This window comes from Monodon monoceros, unplaced genomic scaffold (genome assembly GCF_005190385.1).
Source record: "Monodon monoceros isolate NGI ecotype Baffin Bay Population unplaced genomic scaffold, NGI_Narwhal_1 Super_Scaffold_2, whole genome shotgun sequence".
In the NCBI taxonomy this organism is placed as follows: domain Eukaryota; kingdom Metazoa; phylum Chordata; class Mammalia; order Artiodactyla; family Monodontidae; genus Monodon; species Monodon monoceros.
In genome coordinates, this window is record NW_021703776.1 from 8,923,992 (window position 1) to 8,943,669 (window position 19,678).

At 49.0% G+C, this 19,678-nt stretch overlaps 1 protein-coding gene and 1 long non-coding RNA gene across 3 annotated transcripts; both read right to left on the reverse strand.

The window, feature by feature from the left end:
- Positions 1 to 1,202: 1,202 nt before the first annotated feature.
- On the reverse strand, positions 1,203 to 5,002 carry PPIA (peptidylprolyl isomerase A). Of its 2 annotated transcripts, XM_029233975.1 has the most exons (6): positions 4,894 to 4,988; positions 3,266 to 3,332; positions 2,786 to 2,816; positions 2,609 to 2,697; positions 2,070 to 2,242; positions 1,203 to 1,545 (listed from the first exon to the last, which is right to left on the reverse strand). In XM_029233975.1, exons 4-6 carry the CDS (start codon positions 2,615 to 2,617, stop codon positions 1,413 to 1,415), a joined length of 315 nt encoding a protein of 104 aa, XP_029089808.1. In that variant the 5' UTR covers positions 2,618 to 2,697; positions 2,786 to 2,816; positions 3,266 to 3,332; positions 4,894 to 4,988; the 3' UTR covers positions 1,203 to 1,412. The 2 variants fall into 2 exon arrangements, with proteins under 2 accessions (XP_029089808.1, XP_029089806.1); XM_029233973.1 differs by lacking the exon at positions 3,266 to 3,332 and having other exon boundaries at positions 4,894 to 5,002.
- A 3,778-nt stretch (positions 5,003 to 8,780) lies between these two features.
- LOC114901580 lies at positions 8,781 to 10,694 on the reverse strand. The gene is made up of 2 exons (XR_003795225.1): positions 10,500 to 10,694; positions 8,781 to 9,053 (listed from the first exon to the last, which is right to left on the reverse strand). It is a non-coding gene; the product is annotated as an uncharacterized LOC114901580 (long non-coding RNA).
- Positions 10,695 to 19,678: the final 8,984 nt, after the last annotated feature.

Genomic DNA, 19,678 nt, shown 5'->3' on the forward strand with positions numbered 1-19,678 from the left:
AGCTGAGGCCACACTGTAATCGATTCTGCTCACCTTGCCTTGTCCTGGAGGCCTTCATAACGTAGCAGTCACTTACCCTTTCAAAACTAAATAGTATGGGGCTTCCCTGGTGGCACAGTGGTTGCAAGTCCGCCTACCAATGCAAGGGACGCAGGTTCGTGCCCCGGTCCAGGAGAATCCTACATGCAGCAGAGCGGCTGGGCCCGTGAGCCATGGCCACTGAGCCTGCGCGTCCGGAGTCTGTGCTCTGCAACCAGAGAGGCCACAGCAGTGAGAAGCCCGCGTACTGCAAAAAACAAAAAAAACTAAACAGTCTGTTTTTAGGGACACACATAGGTGATAGAGTGATAAACACAAAATCAGAGTGACCTCAAAAAAAAAAAAATGGGCCTCTGGGGAGGGATAGAGTATGCAACCGGGGAGGTGGGGAGGCCTCCCAAGGGGAGTTCTTGACCTGAAAGGAAACCATGTTCACGAACATAAAGACCTCAACTGGACCAGATTATGGCTCAGATTACCAGGTCTGCACAATCGAATGAGAAGACCTCAAATGACCATGAGGTCCTCTACAACTAGCCAGGGAGAAGTTCCCTCATCTATAGACAGTTACCTGGTCACCAGTTGGTCTGGAGCAAGGCAGAGCCAGATGCCTTCTGCAGGTAGATTGCACCAAACCAGGTCTGCCTTTCTCTAGCAGACTGAACTTCACAACTGAGCTGTCATAAACCCTGTACTCTGCACCTACATTCTCAAACAGCTAGATATCCCAAGAACATGGTCCAAAGACCCCTCCCCACAGAGGCTAAAGTTTGACATATTTCCCTCAAGGAGGGCCACCACAGAATACGCTCAAATTAAGCTTTGTTAAAATTAGCTGATTTTCAATTTGTCATAGTAATTTTGATGGATAACCCTAAATGTGCCAAGTGAGAATTTTCCACTGTCACCCTTAAAGGAGTACTGTTCCAACATGGTCACAATCTTCAAGTTCCACCTTTTTTCCCTGCCTGAGCCTACATCTTCCGTATTCCACTCACAGCTTGCCCTTGGGATACTCGATCAGCAAAACTTTATTCTTGGATCAGGGAAGCAAAAAAACAAGATACTTTTAAACAAACACAGCAACTGTTGTCTTAGAAGTAACGTGTTGCTGCTTAAAATGAAATCTACATCAATACCCTAACCAAACAAGGACAGACAACGGTTGTTTAGTCTTTATTTCATAACCATAAACTTAACTTTGCAATTCAGCTAAACTTGGAGGGGAATAAGGAAAATATGGAACCCAAAGAAGTGCAATGAGAGCACAAAGATTATAGTATATTTTGAGCAGATGGGGATGAAGGGGTGCTCTCCTGAGCTACAGAAGGAATGGTCTGGTGGTTAAGATAAAACACAAGTCAAATTTATTATTAGATTTGTCCACAGTCAGCAATGGTGATCTTCTTGCTGGTCTTGCCATTCCTGGAACCAAAGCGCTCCATGGCTTCCACAATATTCATGCCCTCTTTCACCTTGCCAAAGACCACATGCTTGCCATCCAACCTGGAAACAGAAGAATAAACATTACTACCTGCGACCTGCAGGTAGTAATGAAATGAGAGAAATAAGCAGCCTGCATTGTGCATTGAGGTAAGAACAGTGTCCCACAAATCAATATAGCATACCCAAGCAAGAGAAGACCAGAAGAGTGGTTTATCCAGCTTTTAGCACTAGCTAACGCCGACTAGTTAAATACTGGAAACATTTTATCCTTTTACCTAAAAAAAAAAAGTGTCAACACCAGATTACTTTAAGCCAGTCTAAAAAAGGTGGTCTCCAAGAGTCTCTAATCACTGTTAAGAATCCTAATTTTAGAATGGACCCCTAAAAAAGAGCCAACAAATCACATGCTAATTAGATGAAAGCACCACTCTTAAATTCAACTACTCTACAAAGTGCCCTGTTTTGCTATTAGAGTATCTCACTTTCTATAGCGCACTATCTAAATTTGTGACTATTCATGCCCTTCTACTACTTTAGAGCAGGAACAGCAGGGAAAGGTTGCCTTTGCTATGTTCTGCTCTTACCACTCAGTCTTGGCAGTGCAGATGAAAAACTGGGAACCGTTTGTGTTGGGGCCAGCATTTGCCATGGACAAGATGCCAGGACCCGTATGCTTCAGGAGGAAATTCTCATCATCAAATTTCTCCCCATAAATGGACTTGCCACCAGTGCCATTATGGCGTGTGAAGTCACCACCCTGTGAACATAAAAGAGGAACCTGTCACTTTTGGCAACACAGTTGGAAAACATGCCAAGTCTGCAAGGTTCAAACTTTAAAACTCAAGTTTAAACTAATTAAAAGGGTCAAGTGGAACCAAAATGGCAGAATTAACATTTTAGTTCATATATGCACTTAGAAAAAAAAAACATTTGTTTATTACAGACCACAGCAATTTAGATGGCATGGTATCAGTGCAAAATTGTCAAACAGACAAATGTAACAGAAAACAAAGTATAAAAGTAGACTGGCACCAATGCAGACAGACCATATGTGCACATCCTGAAGTGTTCTGGCTCAATCCCAAATTAAGAGAACCCGAATCAGTATCAGTAAATTTCATACCTGGCACATAAATCCCGGAATTATTCTGTGAAAGCAGGAACCTTTATAACCAAAGCCTTTCTCCCCAGTGCTCAGAGCACGGAAGTTTTCTGTTAAAATAAAGTGTATATGTATATAGACACAACAGTTAAAATCAGAATACCTTTGTTAAACATTTAAAAAAGAAACAAAACTAACCTGCTGTCTTTGGAACTTTGTCTGCAAACAGCTGTAAGAGAAAATGACAGTTAATGAAAAACATCTGCTTACATATTTTGTTGCTTAGTACCCTTGTCTTTAGGGGCCTCTGAATCATAAATTCATTTTCTCACTAGAAGAGAATGCTTCTTCAGTAATTACTTTGAATCCCAAATAAGAACGGCTCCTGACAGCCTTAAGGTCCTGCGGGGTTGGGTTAGCAACATGACACCCAAAGACATGCCAAAACTCCAGAACCAGGAATGACTCAGATAGTGTGAGGCTTCTAAAAAGTGACTTAAAACTTTTATGTGTATCACACCTACTTCTAAACAGATATACGGTCTCTCAAAGGTACATCACCTCCCCCAACTTCAACTTGAACCTAAAGACAAGAACTTTCAAGAATAGCAAGTACTCCTGCACGATCAGGGAGTAAATAGCTGTAATTTTAGTCACTGGTAATGAAAATGCTACTACCTCCAATCTGTTAACATAGCTTTATGGATTGGATGAGCAGTCACTTCTTGGTTTCCAGGTCCCTTACCTAGTAGTGGGGTAAAAAATAAAGATTGGTTTCTAGTACAACTGCTTCGAACCTTTCCTGCATATATCAAACATTTTGGCTAAAAAAGCTTAAATACCATAGAAAACGCAAGCCCTTGCATCAAGACAGTTTACTTAATGAACTATTATTCCACAGATCCGTGACTTAAATCATCTACTGAAATCCCTGGATGTTTCTTAGAAGACTTGCTATGTAGCTTCTAAGTACTGTATATAAAACATACGGTCCCTTTTAAGTATTAGCATGTCTCCAACCCTCGTACTAACTCGTTTCCCTTTTAGACCCTTACTGAAGTTAAAGCTCGCAGTGGCAGTTCCACGTCCATTCTCACCAAGGGATCTGTCAGAGCACCTATCTCATTTCCATTAAGCCCTCTGGCTAACCTGAGACACACAAGTTACAAAGGGTTAGGCTCAGGCCAAGTTTCCACGTGGCCCCTGGCCAATTATCAGCTGACTTCGGATAAAGGTGGAGTATACATCTACTGGATGTAATATTTCTCCAGTTTTTACGTCAGGGCAAGTTTCCACATGGGTCCTTACCACTTCTCAGCTCTGACCACAGTGAGAGTGGGCTACAGACTGATCTGCATGGGGGCCTATCTAAGCTAGGACTGAGATCCTACAACCTGATCACTGGCGGCTCTTTGAGAAATGGTAAGAGGATAAAACCACTTAGGGCTACACCCCAAGACCTACCATGCTGGGTTAACTGGAACGGAATCCCATTTACCGTTTGAAGAGCCCGCCGACTTACTTAGCTACCCTGCTGTGATTACAAACTGATTAAGAACTACCCATAACACGCCTGAACTAATTAGGAAAACAGCGGAGAAGGCCTGCCGCGCTGCCGGTCTCGACTAGCCCGTTCTGCGCGGGGACGACCGGGAGGGGCCCGGGCGCCTCCCACCCGCCGTCACCGCAGCGGAAGGCGGGCCTCGGCGCCAGCGGAGGGAAGGCGGCCGGCACATTTCCGCTCGGGGTGGGGGCGGGGAGGGGCCTCTTTTCTATCAACCTCGCGATTTTGAAACACCCGGGGAAGCCCTCCAGCCGGCCGACCCCGCACCCTTATAACCCAACCCTGAACTAGCAAGCGTCCTTCGGGACACGGGATGGGCTGCTATCCCCACCAGCCCTGGCGCGCCCGGCGCGGGAAAAGGCAGCCTTCAGGTGCGGCCGCCGCGTCGGCTCGAAGGAAGCGGCTTCCGAGTCCTCGAGGGCGGCCCCGGGAAGGTCGCGGCTGCCCAGGGCCGGCGCCCGCCTAACGTCTGGGGCGTTGCCGACCCTCAGGGCCCCGCAGTCCCACGCTGCGGCCAACGGCTCGCGGCCCGAGCACGTGCGCGGCCGGAAGGGCGCGGCCGCGCCTCCCCCGCCCGCCCCGCCTTTGTCTGCCCGCCGCCCCCGGCCTCCCAAAATGGCCCCTCGTCAGGAAATGGCGCCGCGCCGCCCGCGTTTCTCAGGCGGGGCGCCCGCACCCAGCCCCTCGGCCTCCCCCCCGCCGCCCGCTCAGGCCCACCCGGCGCGCCGCCGCCCGCCCCAACCTCGAAGGAGACGCGGCCCAAGGGCTCGCCGTCGACGGCGATGTCAAAGAACACGGTAGGGTTGACCATGGTTGGGCTGCGCGGGAAGTTCCGATGTGGCGGCGTCTGCAAAGCAGCACGAGCCCCACCGCCCGGCTCTTTTATAGCCGGTTCAGGCCCCGCCCATGGCCGGTCGCGCGCCTCGTCTCTGGCCAATCGCGACCGCGGGTCAGTCGAAGTGACGGTGTGCCTGGGCCTATGGGTGGAGATGGCGCCGGAGAGGAGGGACGGGAGACGCGCGTGCGCGCTGGCAGATGCAGGCAGGTTCCCGCCCGCCGCCTCGGTCTCCGCGCTGCGGTGTGGGGTCGCGCTCAGGCGACCGGCTTGGGGACGGGGCTTGGAGACCGCCCTGGTGGGCCGGTTGGGTCGGTGGGAGCCCGAGAGACACGCACCTGCCTGGGCCCGCGGCCAGGACGTCTTCCTATCGCGCAGAGGGGGCAACTGAGGCAAACGCAGGCCTCAAGGTCGCGCCGCCCGCCAAGGTCGCTCGGGGTCCAGGGCCCATGCCGCTCTGGGAGGCCAGGTGGCTTTGGGCATCACGATTTTCCCACTGCAGATGAGGATGAGGCGCAGCCGCCGCCCTCTCTCCCTTCCCCCTTTCTCCCCTAGTCTGAAAGGTTATGAAATGCTTCCAAAATACCCTACTTTACGAAAATATCTTGCACACTCCGCTTGAATTTTCTCCAGGAGGAAGACATTAAAACAAGAGCCTGTCACTTCGCTGGTAGTGCAGTGGTTAAGAATCGCCTGCCAATGTGGCAACATGGGTTTGAGCCCTGGTCCGGGACGATCCCACATGCTGTGGAGCACCTGAGCCCTTGCGCCACAACTGCTGAGCCTGTGCCCTAGAGCCCACTAGCCACAACTACTGAGCTCACATGCCACAACTACTGAAGCCCGGGCGCCTAGAGCCCGTGCTCCGCAGCAAGAGAAGCCACCGTAATGAGAAGCCCGCGCGCTGCCACAAAGACCCAACGCAGCCAAAAATAAATATATTTTTTAAAAAAAGAAAAAAGTGAACTCCCTTAGGCAAAGATATTAATAATAGTTTTATTACTAGTACTAAATGCACTTATATGGCCCTGGTCTTTTGTTCAGAAAACCTTGAAAAGAAAATTTATATATCCTTTGACATTCAGAATGTTATTTAGTATCTCCAAAACCAGGATAGGGTTGTGAGAAGCAAATGAGAGTCCTTATGAAAGATGAAATCCAGTGTCTGGCATCATGCCATCGTTATTAATAATGGCATTGTGAGCCTACATCTGCTCAGAATTTATAAGAGTGCGGTTTTGTTCTCACAACCACCCCAGAATCCCCATTTACAGATGCGGAAAGTGAGCATCCTTCATGTTAAGTAGCTTGCTCAGAGTAACCAGCTTAGGAGTATTAGCAAAGCCAGAACTGGCAACTGCTTTTTTGCCCATTCCCCAGCACCGGTGCTTTCTGACCTTGAGGAAGCTGCTTGTCCTTATCTGACACTGAAAAAATGACCCGAGGCCCTCAGGCATAAACTCCCTCAACTTCTCTCTCCTCCACTCTGAACCTTAAAGCAGTTAGGAACCCCTCCTAAGAAATAAATGAATGACTAATAAGGTCGTCACTTATGACTTCCCTCACATTACTATTCAGGGCCCTCCCTTCTCTTCACCATCATCATAGTCTCTCACTCACTTCTTCTACCAAGAACCCAGAGGGGCACCCTCCACCTGCGAGGGCTAGAGGCAGTGAGGGGTAGCCAGGTTATGTCCTGTGCAGGCCCCAAAGACGGGGGTCTCTGTGGCAGGCACGCAGGCATGGCCAAAAGGATCCTGTCTGCAGCCAGGCCAGCCTGGGCATTACTGACCTGAGTTAGGTGGTAAAATGTGCAGTAGTTTTTTGGTTTTTTTTGTTTTTTTCTCTCTCTGTCTCTTTGACTTATGTATGCATTTCTTTTTCTTGCTGCACTGTGCGGCGTGTGGGGATCTTAGTTCCCCAAACAGGGATCGAACCCTCACCCTCGGCAGTAGAAGCATGGAGCCCTTAACCACTGGACCGCCAGGGAATTCCCTGTATTTTCTTTTTTAACAGCTTTTAACAAATGAATTTCATGGTATGGAAGCTTTATTGAGATGTAGTTTACATACCATGAAATTCACTTGTTTTAAGCGTACAATTCAGTGACTTTTTAGCAAATTCAGAGCAGTGCAGATATCACCACAATCTAATTTTAGAACATTTCCCTCACCCAGAAAGAACCTTGTGCCCATTTTTAGTAACTCCCTGTTTCCACCCAATAACTGCTTTTAAAATTGTGTAGTTAAAAATTGATTTAGGCTTGTGGTTTCAACTGGAAATATTAAAGCTTATATATTGCATTTTTCTTCTTTTCTTTTTGGCTGCATTGGGTCTTCGTCGCTGCACGCAGGTTTTCTCTAGTTGTGGCGAGCGGGGGCTACTCTTCGTTGTGGTGCATGGGCTTCTCATTGTGGTGGCTTCTCTTGTTGCGGAGCATGGGCTCTAGGCGCATGGGCTTCAGTAGTGTGGCACAAGGGCTCAGTAGTTGTGGCTCATGGGTTCTAGAGCGCAGGCTCAGTAGTTGTGGCGCACAGGCTTAGTTGCTCTGCGGCATGTGGGATCTTCTCGGACCAGGGATCCAACCCGTCTCCCCTGCATTGGCAGACGGATTCTTAACCACTGGGCCACCAGGGAAGTCCCTACATATTGCATTTTAACATTTAAGAGAACTTTAGGTTCAACCTATTTAAAAGTTTATCAGAATTGTTTAATGCCCAGGGAGGTTTTATCATTGTTAATTTGGACAATGAAGTACTTTAAAAGGAAACCAAATGTATTACATCTATAAATGCAGTTTAAATATTTGAAGATATATTAAAAGAGTTCAAATCTGCCATACCTATAAAGAGACAAATATTATGTGTAAGCCGAAGAACTATGTTTTAAACTGTAGTTTAATAAATTAAATATCAGTTGTTAAAATATAACAAAATAACTCCTGAGTAGTCTTGCTACATAAGAAAAGATGCAGGGCTCCAATTCTTACGTCAGGGAACCCAGAGGACTTTACTCCTCACCCCGCCACCCCGTCCTCAGCTCCAGCCCCATCACTTCACAGCTTCACAGGTGCCACCACCTCCCTTCCCCTCCCGAATCCCCCCAAGTTCATGTTCAAGATCGTCTGACTGCCGCAAAGACTGAGGAAGGGGGAGAAAAGGAAAAGGGCAGAAGGCTCGGGAGTGGTGCCATCACAGTCTTGTTTGCAAAGCTTTCCCAGGAGCCCCACCCAGCGGCTTTCACCCTTGGCAGCAGGAATCCAGGAAGATGAATATTTTGATCTGGGCACGTTGCCACCTGAGCCACCCGGCTTCTGATAGTAAGGAGGAAGGCAAGATGGCTGCTTTGGGGAGACAGCAGGCGGCATCCGAGGCAACAACTATTGCTGACCCAGCAGAAAAGGGATGGACTGGGAGGGACTGGGAGTTCTCAGCCCTTAGGAAACCTGCACATCAGGGCACAGGGAGAAACCCACCTCAGCCTGGCCTGGGGGAGGACCACCCCCCCAAACGTTGGATTTGATGGCAGGGCGGGACCGGGGTGGGGCTGCATCTGTTTAGTGAAGCCCAGATCATTCCCCATCTCTCTGGATCACCCCAGATCACCGGAGGCTGGGAAAGGTGGTGTCTGGTGTTCTCACATAAGGTGGGGAATTTCCCTAACACAGAAAGGGGCACAGTAACCAAAAAAGGGGGAAATGAGGCCTAAGTTAGTTAATTCAAGATTCCAGAAAATATCGGGTGCCATTATTACGATCATTATTTAATTCTCATAGCAGTCCTTTGAAGTAGATACTATTATTTTGATTTTTTTTTTTTTTTTTTTGGCGGCGCTGCATGGCACGGCATGCAGGAATCCTGACCAGGGATGGAACCCGTGCCCCCTGCAGTGGAAGCATGGAATCTTAACCACTGGACCACCAGGGAATTCCCTATTTTTCACAAGAGGAGACAGAAGCTCAGAGAAGTTGAGTAACTTCCTCAAGCTCACACAGCTGCGAAGAGGTAGAGCCAGATGTCCATTCTACCTGGTTTTGGGCCCTGTGCGCCTCACCACCATGCCACATCCTGAAATTTAAAAAAATTATGGTAAAATATACGTAACATAAAGTTTACCATTTTCACTATTAAGTGTACCGTTCACAGGCATTAAGTACATTCCTATTATTGTTCAGCATCCCCACCATCCATTCCAGAACTTTTTCATCTTCCCAAACTGAAACTCTGTCCCCACTGAACACTAACTCCCCATCTCCTCCCCCAGCTCCTGACACCCACCGTTCTTCTGCTGCTTGTCTCTATGAATTTGCTTGTTCTAGGAACTCCATGTGAGTGGAATCATACAATATTTGTCCTTTTGTGACTGGCTTGTTTCACTTAGCGTAATGTCCTCAAGGTCCATGCATGTTGTAGCATGTGTCAGAATTTCCTTCCTTTTAGTAGCTGAATAATATTCCATTGTTTATCCATCCTTCCATCAATGGACACTTGGGTTGCCTCCATCTTTTGGCTATCGTGACAAATGCTGCTATGAACATGGGTGAGTCCTTTCTTTCAATCTTTTTGTGTATATACTGTGAAGTGGAATTGCTGAATCAGACAATAATACTGTTTTAATTTTTTAAGGAACTGCCATACTGTTTTTTAAATTTATTTATTTATTTTTGGCTGCGTTGGGTCTTTGTTGCTGCGCGCGGGCTTTCTCTAGTTGTGGTGAGCGGGGGCTACTCTTCTTTGCGGTGCACGGGCTTCTCGTTGCGGTGGCTTCTCTTGTTGAGGAGCACGGGCTCTAGGCACACGGGCTTCAGTAGTTGTGGCACACGGGCTCAGTAGTTGTGGCTCATGGGCTCTAGAGCGCAGGCTCAGTAGTTGTGTTACACGGGCTTAGTTGCTCCGCGACATGTGGGATCTTCCCGGACCAGGGCTCGAACCCGTGTCCCCTGCCTTGGCAGGTGGATTCTTAACCACTGAGCCACCAGGGAAGCCTGCCATACTGTTTTTCACAGCAGCTGCACCATTTTACATTCATACCAATTTCTCCACATCCTCACCAGCACGTTATGTTTTCTGTTTGTTTGTTTTTATAGTAGCCATCCTAATGGGTGTGAGGCAGTACTTCATTGTGGTTTTGACTTGCATTTCCCTAAGGATTAGTGATGCTGAGCATCTTTTCTTGTGTTTTTGGCCATTTGTGTGTCTTCTTTGAACAGAGAAACATCTATTCAAGTCTTACCTATTTTTCAATTGGGTTGTTTGGCTTTTTGTTGTTGAGTTTTAGGAATACTTTACATATTCTTGATATTAACCCCTTAACATATATGTGATTTGCAACTATGTTCTCCCATTCTGTGGGTTGCCTTTTCATTCTGTTGATAGTGTCATGATTTTTTTTTTTTTTTTGAGCGCCCAGGTTGTATCCATTGGCTGGATCTCAACTTTGGCTGCGTGATAACTCACACTCAGTTTTGACGTGTGTGTGGGTCTGACCACCAAGGGAAGGTCAACATTACTCACAAAGCTCAGTTCTCCAAATTCCTGGGGTGATTTCAGCAAAGTTCCTGTGGTGACCATCCTGGCCTCCTCCTCTAATGCTGAAGGTGGAACTACAGCAGGTGAAGACAGAACCAGGAGGGGAAACTGAGGCAGGGACCATTCAGTCCTCTGTCCAAGAGCAGCTACATCATGTATAGAGCCCATAGCAAAATGAAATGTGGGGCCCCTTATTCAAAAATGGTCAAGGATTCCAAGACAGGGATGGCAGAGCATTAAACAAAGCACAGGGCCCTTCTGAGCACAGAGCCCTGTGTGGCTGCATGGGTCGCTGGCCCTGCCACTGCCTTTGGTGGCAAACCGTCAATCCCTGGGAGCCCTAGACACAGGGGACTTTACACTCACCCCCTGGCTCTTTTCCAAGAGTCATCACCAAGTGCTCATGAGGAAGACGGGAGGCTGGTCCAGGAGATGGAGAAGACTCCCTGAGGCTCTGGGGGAGGAGCAGGGGTCCTGAGAGACCCTCCAAGGACAGGGGCTCTGCAGTAAGCACCTGGGAGTGACTATCTGCCCTGGGGGATCATGAGTAAGACCTGGCCCGAGGGTCAGGCACGTGGCGCTACTGGAGGCTGAGGGTGGACATGCCAGGCCCTACACCGTGTACCAGTGGGGGTGTGTCAGGAGAGCTGAGACCTCCTGAAGGACAGGCACATGGGGCCTCTGAGAGCAGGGGGATCAAGAGAAACACTACAGGTGTCCCCAGGCCACACCGACTGCCAGGCAATGGCCGTCGACCACTGAGGAGGTGAAAGAGCAGGGTGAGACCACCCGCCAAGGTGCAGGGGCACAGGACCTGCCACAACAGACCCTCACACGCTCAGATGCCAGCGCTGCTAAAGGAAGGTCTGATCCTGCTGCCTGTGGCGAGCTGAATCTAAAGCAGCAACAAAGTCCAGACTCAGCTCACCCACAGGCCAGATGGGCTGAGCCCAGCACCAACAGCCAACACAGAAGGATGTGCCGTTTCCTGGGCATCCAACTCTTTACTTCAGCCTCTGCTATTCTTTACACATTGTGCTTGGTATTCAGTGACAAATCCTGCCTGCCTGACTGCCTTTGAACTGGGGCACTGGCTTTTTCCTGTCTTTGGACTGGAACTTACACCATTGGTTCTCCTGGGTCTCCAGCTTGCTGACTCACCCCACAGATCTTGGGGCTTGTCAGCCTCCATAATCAGGTGAGCTAATTCCTCATAATAAGCAAACAAATATGTATATCTCCTATCGGTTCTGTTTCTCTGGAGAACTCTGACGAAATGTAGACACCAAAAACAAACAAACCCCAAGATAATGTGACCCATCATCTAGAAAGGCAACAATCGATAGAACCAGGCCCAGACATAGCCTGTGTTATAAGACAAGAGACTTTAACCATGGTAAATGTGTAACAGGATATACTGCAAAGGGTGGATGATGTCACGACAGGTGAGATTTTCAACAGAGAGATAGAAACAATAAAGAAGAGCCAGGGCTTCTCTGGTGGTGCAGTGGTTGAGAGTCCACCTGCCGATGCAGGGGACATGGGTTCGTGCCCCGGTCCGGGAAGATCCCACATGCTGCGGAGCGGCTGGGCCCGTGAGCCATGGCAGCTGAGCCTGCGCGTCCGGAGCCTGTGCTCCGCGAAGGGAGAGGCCACAACAGTGAGAGGCCCGCGTACCGCAAAAAATAAAGAAATAAATATGTGGTTTTCCCATGCAAGGAAACCAGGGACCACTGGGAAAATGCCCGACCAAAGGTCAGAGGCAGGGAAAGGGCAAGGTGAGCCCCGAACAGCTTGGGCCAGAAAACAAGAGTATTCAAGTCCAAATGGGTCAAGGAGCCAGGGTACCACCTGTCAAACTCGGGTCAATTTAAGTATCAAAAAAAATAATGAGAGTAGTTACGACACATTGGACAGAAACAAATCCAAGTCCACAGTGATTCTAGATAACAAAAGTGTATGTATGGGGGGGTCGCTCTTCACAGAATTCCAGGCAATGCATATAGCAGGAAAGATCAAAGGAGGAAAATCACTTTGCAGTGCAATCATGGGCATCGTCGAGGACCCTCAATGGAGGCTAAAACCATGTTGAAATCATGCTGAATGTCCTTACTCTGCAGCCCACTTACAAATACAGTAGGGGAGAGGCCCCTTCACCAAGGGAGGCTGCTGGTTACCACTGAAAATAGCCAATGATGAGACAGCTGACCTTATAATGCAACGAGGCCGCTTGGGCAGGACTCCAGACTCTGAGGGGCCCTAGACACAGCAGATGTCTTCCTGGACTCCATGCACACAGAGGACTTCTGACAGACCGTATAGGGGTCCTTCCTGCTTTCCACCTGTTTAGGCTGTTTGTTTCTTTTAAAGTCAGTAACAATAATTAATACAAATAATATGTAAGGTACCAATTGTTTAACAGACTTTTTTTTTTTTTTGCGGTACGCGGTCCTCTCGCTGTTTTGGCCTCTCCCGCTGCGGAGCACAGGCTCCGGACGCGCAGGCTCAGCGGCCATGGCTTGTGGGCCCAGCCGCTCCGCGGCATGTGGGATCCTCCCGGACCGGGGCACGAACCCGTGTCCCCTGCATCGGCCGGCGGACTCTCAACCACTGCGCCACCAGGGAAGCCCCTAACAGACTTTTTAAAAAGAAACTTTTTAAAGAACAGTTTTAGGCTCATAGGGAAATTGAGGAGAAAGTACAGCTATTTCCCATATATCCCCTGTTCCCCACCCCTGCCCCCGGCCAACCTCCCCCATTATCATCATCCCCCACCAGAGTGGTGCATTTGTTACAATCGATGAAACTACACTGACACATTATAGCCACCCAAACCCGCCGTTTACATTAGGGTTCTCTCAGTGTTGTATCGATACATTCTATAGGTTTTGACAAATGTATAATGGCATGTACCCACCATTACAGTATCACGCAGAGTATTTTCACTGCCCTAAAAATCCTCTGTGCTCCACCTGTTATCTTTCAGCCCCCAACTCCTGGCAACCACTGATCTTTTTACTGTCTCCATAGTTTTGCCTTTTCCAGAATGTCATATAGTTAGAATTATACAGTATGTATTCTTTTCAGATTGGCTTCTTTCACCTAGTACTATGCAGTTAAGGTTCCTCTATGTCTTTTTAAATTTTTTTATTGAAGCATAATTGATGTGCAATATAACAAAAGTTACTGGTGTACAACAGACAGCTCATTTCTTTTTAGTGCTGAATAATATTCCATTGTCTGGTTGTACCACAGTTTATTTATCTCTTCACCTATTGAAGGGCATCTTGGTGGCTTCCAGATTTTGGCAATTATGAATAAAGCTGCTATAAACATGTGTGCAGGTTTTTGTGTGGACATAAATTTTCCACTCCTTTGTGTAAATACCAAGGAGCCCGGGGACTTCCTTGCAGTCCAGCGGTTAAGACTGCGTGCTTCCACTGCAGCGGACACGGGTTTGATCCCTGGTTGGGGAACTAAGATCCTGTGTGCCATGTGGCCAAAAAAATTTAAAAAAAAAAACAGGGAGCCCAGCTGCTGGATTGTATGGTAAGAGTATGTTGAGTTTTATAAGAAACCACCAAACTGTCTTCCAGAGTGGATGGACCATTTTGCATTCGCACCAGCAATGAATGAGGGTTCCTGTCGCTTTCGTGTTTTATTTTTTATCATGAGTGTGTATTTACTGTACAATAGCAGTGTTTCCTGCTCATGTTGCAAGGAAGTCAAGCAGACGGTGACACTGTTGGCAGGTGACGGCTGCTCCACCGAGGCCTCTGCTGTCTTGGGCTCCTGCGGAGAGGGTGGGGGAGAAAATAGCAGACCGACACCAGCCGCCAGAAACCTCGGGCTCTGTGGTCCTGTGCGGGCTTAGTCAGGAGGAGTTTTGGCTATAGACAGAAAATACCACACAACGCTGGCTCCGGCCACATGGACCTGTTTTGACATCAGCAGTGTCGGTTCTCCAGTCCAGCTGGCGTTACCAGAGCTTGCGCCACCCCGCTCCACCTTGTGGTCAAATCCTGACCGCCATCCACATCCAGCCACAGAAAGGAAGAGCAGTATGGAGAAGGTGGCCTCGTCGCAGTCAGCCAGTGTCCCAGCACCCAAAGGGGGCCACGAGGAGCTGCAGAGGAGCTGGGAAGGGAGCCGCTTCTGTGGGGGGGCGGGTAGGGGTCCAGCTAGAGAGCAGGGTCACTGTGCCCAGATCTAGCTCTGCCACCAGTCATCGAAGCAGATGGCCGAACTCTTCCTCAATCAAACCAGCAAATGCTCCCTGGACACCTGCTGAGTGTCCTAGAGTGGTCCTGCAGGGCACAATCCCTAGCAGGGGACAGTCAAAAGCTGAGTGGAGAAGATGCCGGCAGAAGCTCTGCATGCTTGCGAGGCGCTTGGCGGTGGGCAGACGCGGCGGCCCTCGGGGAGAATGGGCCACGCCGCATGTACCTCCGGAAGACAGCTTTGCATCCACCCCATTCGTTCCTGCCTTAATCTCTCTGACAAATGTTTTGGGCACCGGAATAATCCAGGACACAGGAGAGATCTGCTCCCTGCCCTCATGGAGTTCACTGTCTCATGGGGAAAACAAATTAAAAACTTATATGATCTCCTCTGACCAAGAATGTTTAACCACGCTCTAGACTTCCCTTGTAAGTGACAGGACACACAGGGGATAAAGGAGAAAGTGAACAATGCCAGGAGGGAACAACCAGGTGAATGTGGGACATTCTATAAGGTGACTTGGCTGAACTGTTAAAAAAAAAAAAAATCAATGTAAGGGGGAAAAAAAGGCCAAAGACTGTTCTAGATTGAATGAGACTAATAACCAGTTGCAAAAGTGAACCTTGATGAAATCCCAGATTGAAAAAAAAAAAAAAAAAGAAGTGATAAAAGGCATTTTAGGACAAATGGGACCTTTGAATATAATAGGTGAAGCTATGGAATTACTGTTTGTTTTCTTAGGTGTGATAATGGTAACGTGTTTATAACAGAACATTCTTGTTTTTCCAAGATGTGTGCTGAAGTATTTAGAGATGAAGTGTGGGGACTTCCCTGGCGGTCCACTGGTTAGGACTCTGCGCTTCCACTGCAGGGGGCATGGGTTTGATCCCCAGTAGGGGAACTAAGATCCTGCATCCTGCATGGTGTGGCCAAAAAAAAAAAAAAAAAAAAAAGTAGGGATGAAGTGTCTCTCTGCAACTTACTTTCTGAAGCTGGCAACAAAAAAAGCGAGTGTGTGCATTAAAAAAACACAGATATATGGAGGGAGTGAGAGGGAACAGTAAAGCAACAGGGCAAAATATTGACAGTTGGTGAATCCAAAGGTGGTGTGGATGTTCACTGTACTATGTTTTAACTTCACAAAGATAAACTATAATTGTCTGTAATTGATCAGCTACAATGGGGACCATGACAGCAACCCACAGGTGAACCATGGTCAGAGCAAGAGGCTCCGACTCATTCTGGAAACAGAGAGCTCCCTGGGGAAGGGGCAGTTCAACCAAAGCCTGAGCTAGGGTAAGACACTGAGAAACCTGGAAATCTTCAGACAGGGTGGGGAGTGGGGAGGCAGAGGTGCTGGTCTCTGTGGCCAGGAAGCCTGGCTGGAGGAGGTGAGGCCAGGCTGGGCTGGCTTTGGGCTAAGGAATGTGGACCTCATCCTGGGGCACCTGGGGGCCACCTGCACCCCCTTCTGAAAACTGACCCCCTCTCTCAGGAAGCGCTCATGATCCCACTCTAGTCACGGGGGCCCCCCCTAGCTGAGCCAACCAGAGCCAGACCGGAAAGCAAACAGACAGTCAGAGCCTTTCTGTGGTGAGTCAACTTGAGCCAGGCTTGGAAGCTCAGGTCTGGAGAACAAACCTTTCAGAAAGGGGAGGAATGCCATCCTGGGGTGTGCCTGACCATGTCCAGCTGTCCCTGACATTGACCAGGTTCTTGGCCTTCCCCAATCAATAGCAATTGACCAGAGGCCAGACAAGAAATTCAGGCAAGGCTTTACTGGGGCCCCTGCTGCAGCAGCGGGGAGAGAGAACAAGTAACAGTTTCCCCTGCCCGCTTCCCCAGGCGGGGCCAAGCTGGTTCCTTACATGGGGTGAGGGTAGGGGTGTGTCCAGGGGTCCAGCTTAGGTGGTTTGCCCACCCCTTTGGTGGTGCTGTGCGCAGGGGGCACGCACAGTACCCTGCTTTTGCTTCTGACACCGTTTTTGCTCCTGGCTCTTCAGAAGTGGCAGTTGGGTTTTTTTTTTGGTCTTTTTGTCCATAATTTGCCCCAAGATGGTCCCGAGTGGGTCATGGTCACTTGCAACCTGGGTCGTGGCTAACACCCCATGGAGAGGGTTTCAGCAGAGGAGCACCCTGGCCAGAAAGAGTTGGGTGTTGGAGGCTGGGGAGCGGTGTTAATCACTGCTAGTCATAACTAGGAACAACTTACAGTTAAATGAAAATAAAAACATGAGCTTTAAGGGTCAGTTAACCCAGAGGTGCAGACCTATGATTCACTTATATCAGGTTCAAGACCAGGCCAAATTCACCTCTGGTGATAGAGGCCAGAGCAGCAGTAGCTGAGGGGGTGGGGGGAATGGTGGAAACATCTGTCTTCACCTGGACAGCAGTTCCACAGGTGTATTGACCTTACAGAACTCAGTTCTGTATGTCAGCTTAAAAAAGTGGATCAGGCCAGTGGCCAATGACTCCCAACACAAAAGGTTAAACAGTAAGAAAAAGAAAAGAAAAAAGGCTTCAGCAGTCCCTGGGCCCATGAAACACTCCCTTGATCCTGTCTAGAGACTTCTCCCTCCAGCCATTGCCGTGATGTCCTTGCTTGTCTCGTAGAACCCGTGGCAGGCGGGATGAATGGTCTCAGGGGCCACCCAAGCTTGAAAGGTTGTTAAGGAGGACAGGGCTGCAGGGGGTAGAGCTAAAGGGGCAAGGGGTGGCAGCCCCTTGCTGCAGGGAGAGGACACAGGCCACCGAGCCTGGAGCGAGAGAAGGCCAGGAACATGGCAGTGCTGCTGGCAGGGAGCTGCCGAGAAGAGACACTCAGGAAGTATTCCCTCCTCTGCAGTGTTTACAAGAGTGGGATAAAGATTGGTATAAGCCTTTAAATGGTAGAATTCACCCATGAAGGCATCTGGTCCCAGACTTCTCTTTGTTGGGGGCGGTTTGATTATTGATTCAATCTCCTTACTTGTAGGTCTGTTCATATTTTCTGTTTCTTGTTGGGTCAGTTTTGGTAATTTGTATTTCTCGGAATTAGTCTATTTCATCTAAGTTATCTAATTTGTTGGTGCACGATTGTTCATAGTATTCTCTTATCCTTTTAAGGTCAGTAGTAATTTCCCCAAGTTTCATTTCAGATTTTAGTCATTTGTTTCTTTTCCTTTAGTCAATCTAGCTTAAAGCTTTCTTCATTCTGTTGCTTTTCAAAGAAACAACTTCTGCTTACGTCGATTCTCTATTGTCTTCCTATTCCCTCTGTTTAATAGTTATTTCCTTCTGCAAGCTCTGGATTTAGTTTCTTTTTTCTACTGCCTTCAGTCCTAGTTAGGTTAACTGAGTTCTTTTTTGCTACTTCTTTTTTTGTAGTAGTCATTCATTCATTCAGCTGTGCTGGGTCTTAGTTGCGGCATGCAGACTCTTTACTTGGGCATGCGAACCCCCAGCCACAGCACGTGGGATCTAGTTCCCTGACCAGGGATCCAACCTTAGCCCCAGGCATGGGAGCATGGAGTCCTAGCCACTGGACCACCAGGGAAGTCCCTCTTTTTAAATATAGACGTTTACAGCTATAAATTTCCCTCTTTACCACTGCTTTCATTGTGTTTTAGATTTTGGTGTGTAGTGTTTTATCTTGTAATTTGTGATTTCTCCTTTGACCCTCTGACTGTTGAAGTGTGTTCATTTACACACATTTGTGAGTTTTCGTTTCCCTTCTCTTATCTAGCTTCATTCCACTGTGGTCAGAGTAGGTACTTTGTATGATTTCAATCTTGGTAATTTATTGAGGCTTGTTTTGTGGCCTAACTTGTGGTCTCTCCTGGAGAACGTCCCACATACACTTAAAAATAACGTGTATTCTGCTGTTGTTGGGTGTTGTGTGTGTCTGTCAGGCCTAGTTAGCTTTTTAAGTTGCATATTTGGTACGTTCGTAAGGATATATAGCACGAAGCATAAGGTGAACACCCGTGAAACCACTGCTCCCCTTGAGGGTCAGAACACCACTGCCACTGTCACTCTCCCCAGATGCACCCCTGTGCTGTCCCCACAGGGAGCACTGTGGCCACTGTGTTGACCGCCTTGCTTTCCTTCCTGTTGCACGTGTGCGGATCCCATGAAATGCAGAGCTAGTGTTGCGCTTTATAAAAACGGCATCACACCGCGTGAACTCCCACACCTTGCTTTCATCCCTCACTGTTTGAGGTGGCCACGGTGACATCGGGGCTGAGGCGCCCCTCAGACCTTTCCCGACCTCTCTGTGGGTGTAGCCCGAGCAGCCCATCTCCTGATCTCTCCACTCTACCCAGCACATCACAGACCAAGGGTGCACAGCTGCCCCACACAGTGGGACAGCGCTTCCAGCTGTGCCTAACATCCCCCAGAAAGGAGCCCCCCACCCCCTGGGGGTGGACTCTGCTGGGTCTGGGCTTCTGGGCAAACCCCGGGACCTGCCTCTTTGCTCCCTGGAGCACTGGGGGCGCTGTTCCTCCCTCAGCCTCTCTCCACTTCCGTTCCCTCAGCCAGAAAAGCCAGAAGCAAGGCTGCAGAGGGACAGGAAGGCCCACACCTGGGGTTCCAAGATGTCAGCAGGCAACGTGGAGCCCGCCCACACCGGACGCTCCCCCGGCGGCAGGTGTCCAGGGGCGCCCTCCCTCCTCCCCCATGGGACACATAAGCCTTTTCTGCTGGACAGGAAGGCCCTCGGGGAGGCTCAGGCAGCTAGTACACAGACGAAGGCACGCGGTCCGGCCCCTCCTGAGGCCTCTGGCCCCATAGCTGGGTCCCTGCCTGAGGCAAGCCCACACAGTGACGTGGTGGCAGATGCGCCTCCCAGCCCTGGTGACACTTCACCAAACAGCTCTCCTGCCAAAGCCAACTTGGGAAATTCCAGGGACAAGGAAATTTACCCGGGGTTGCGAACAGCTGGGCCTTGGCTTGGAGCAGGG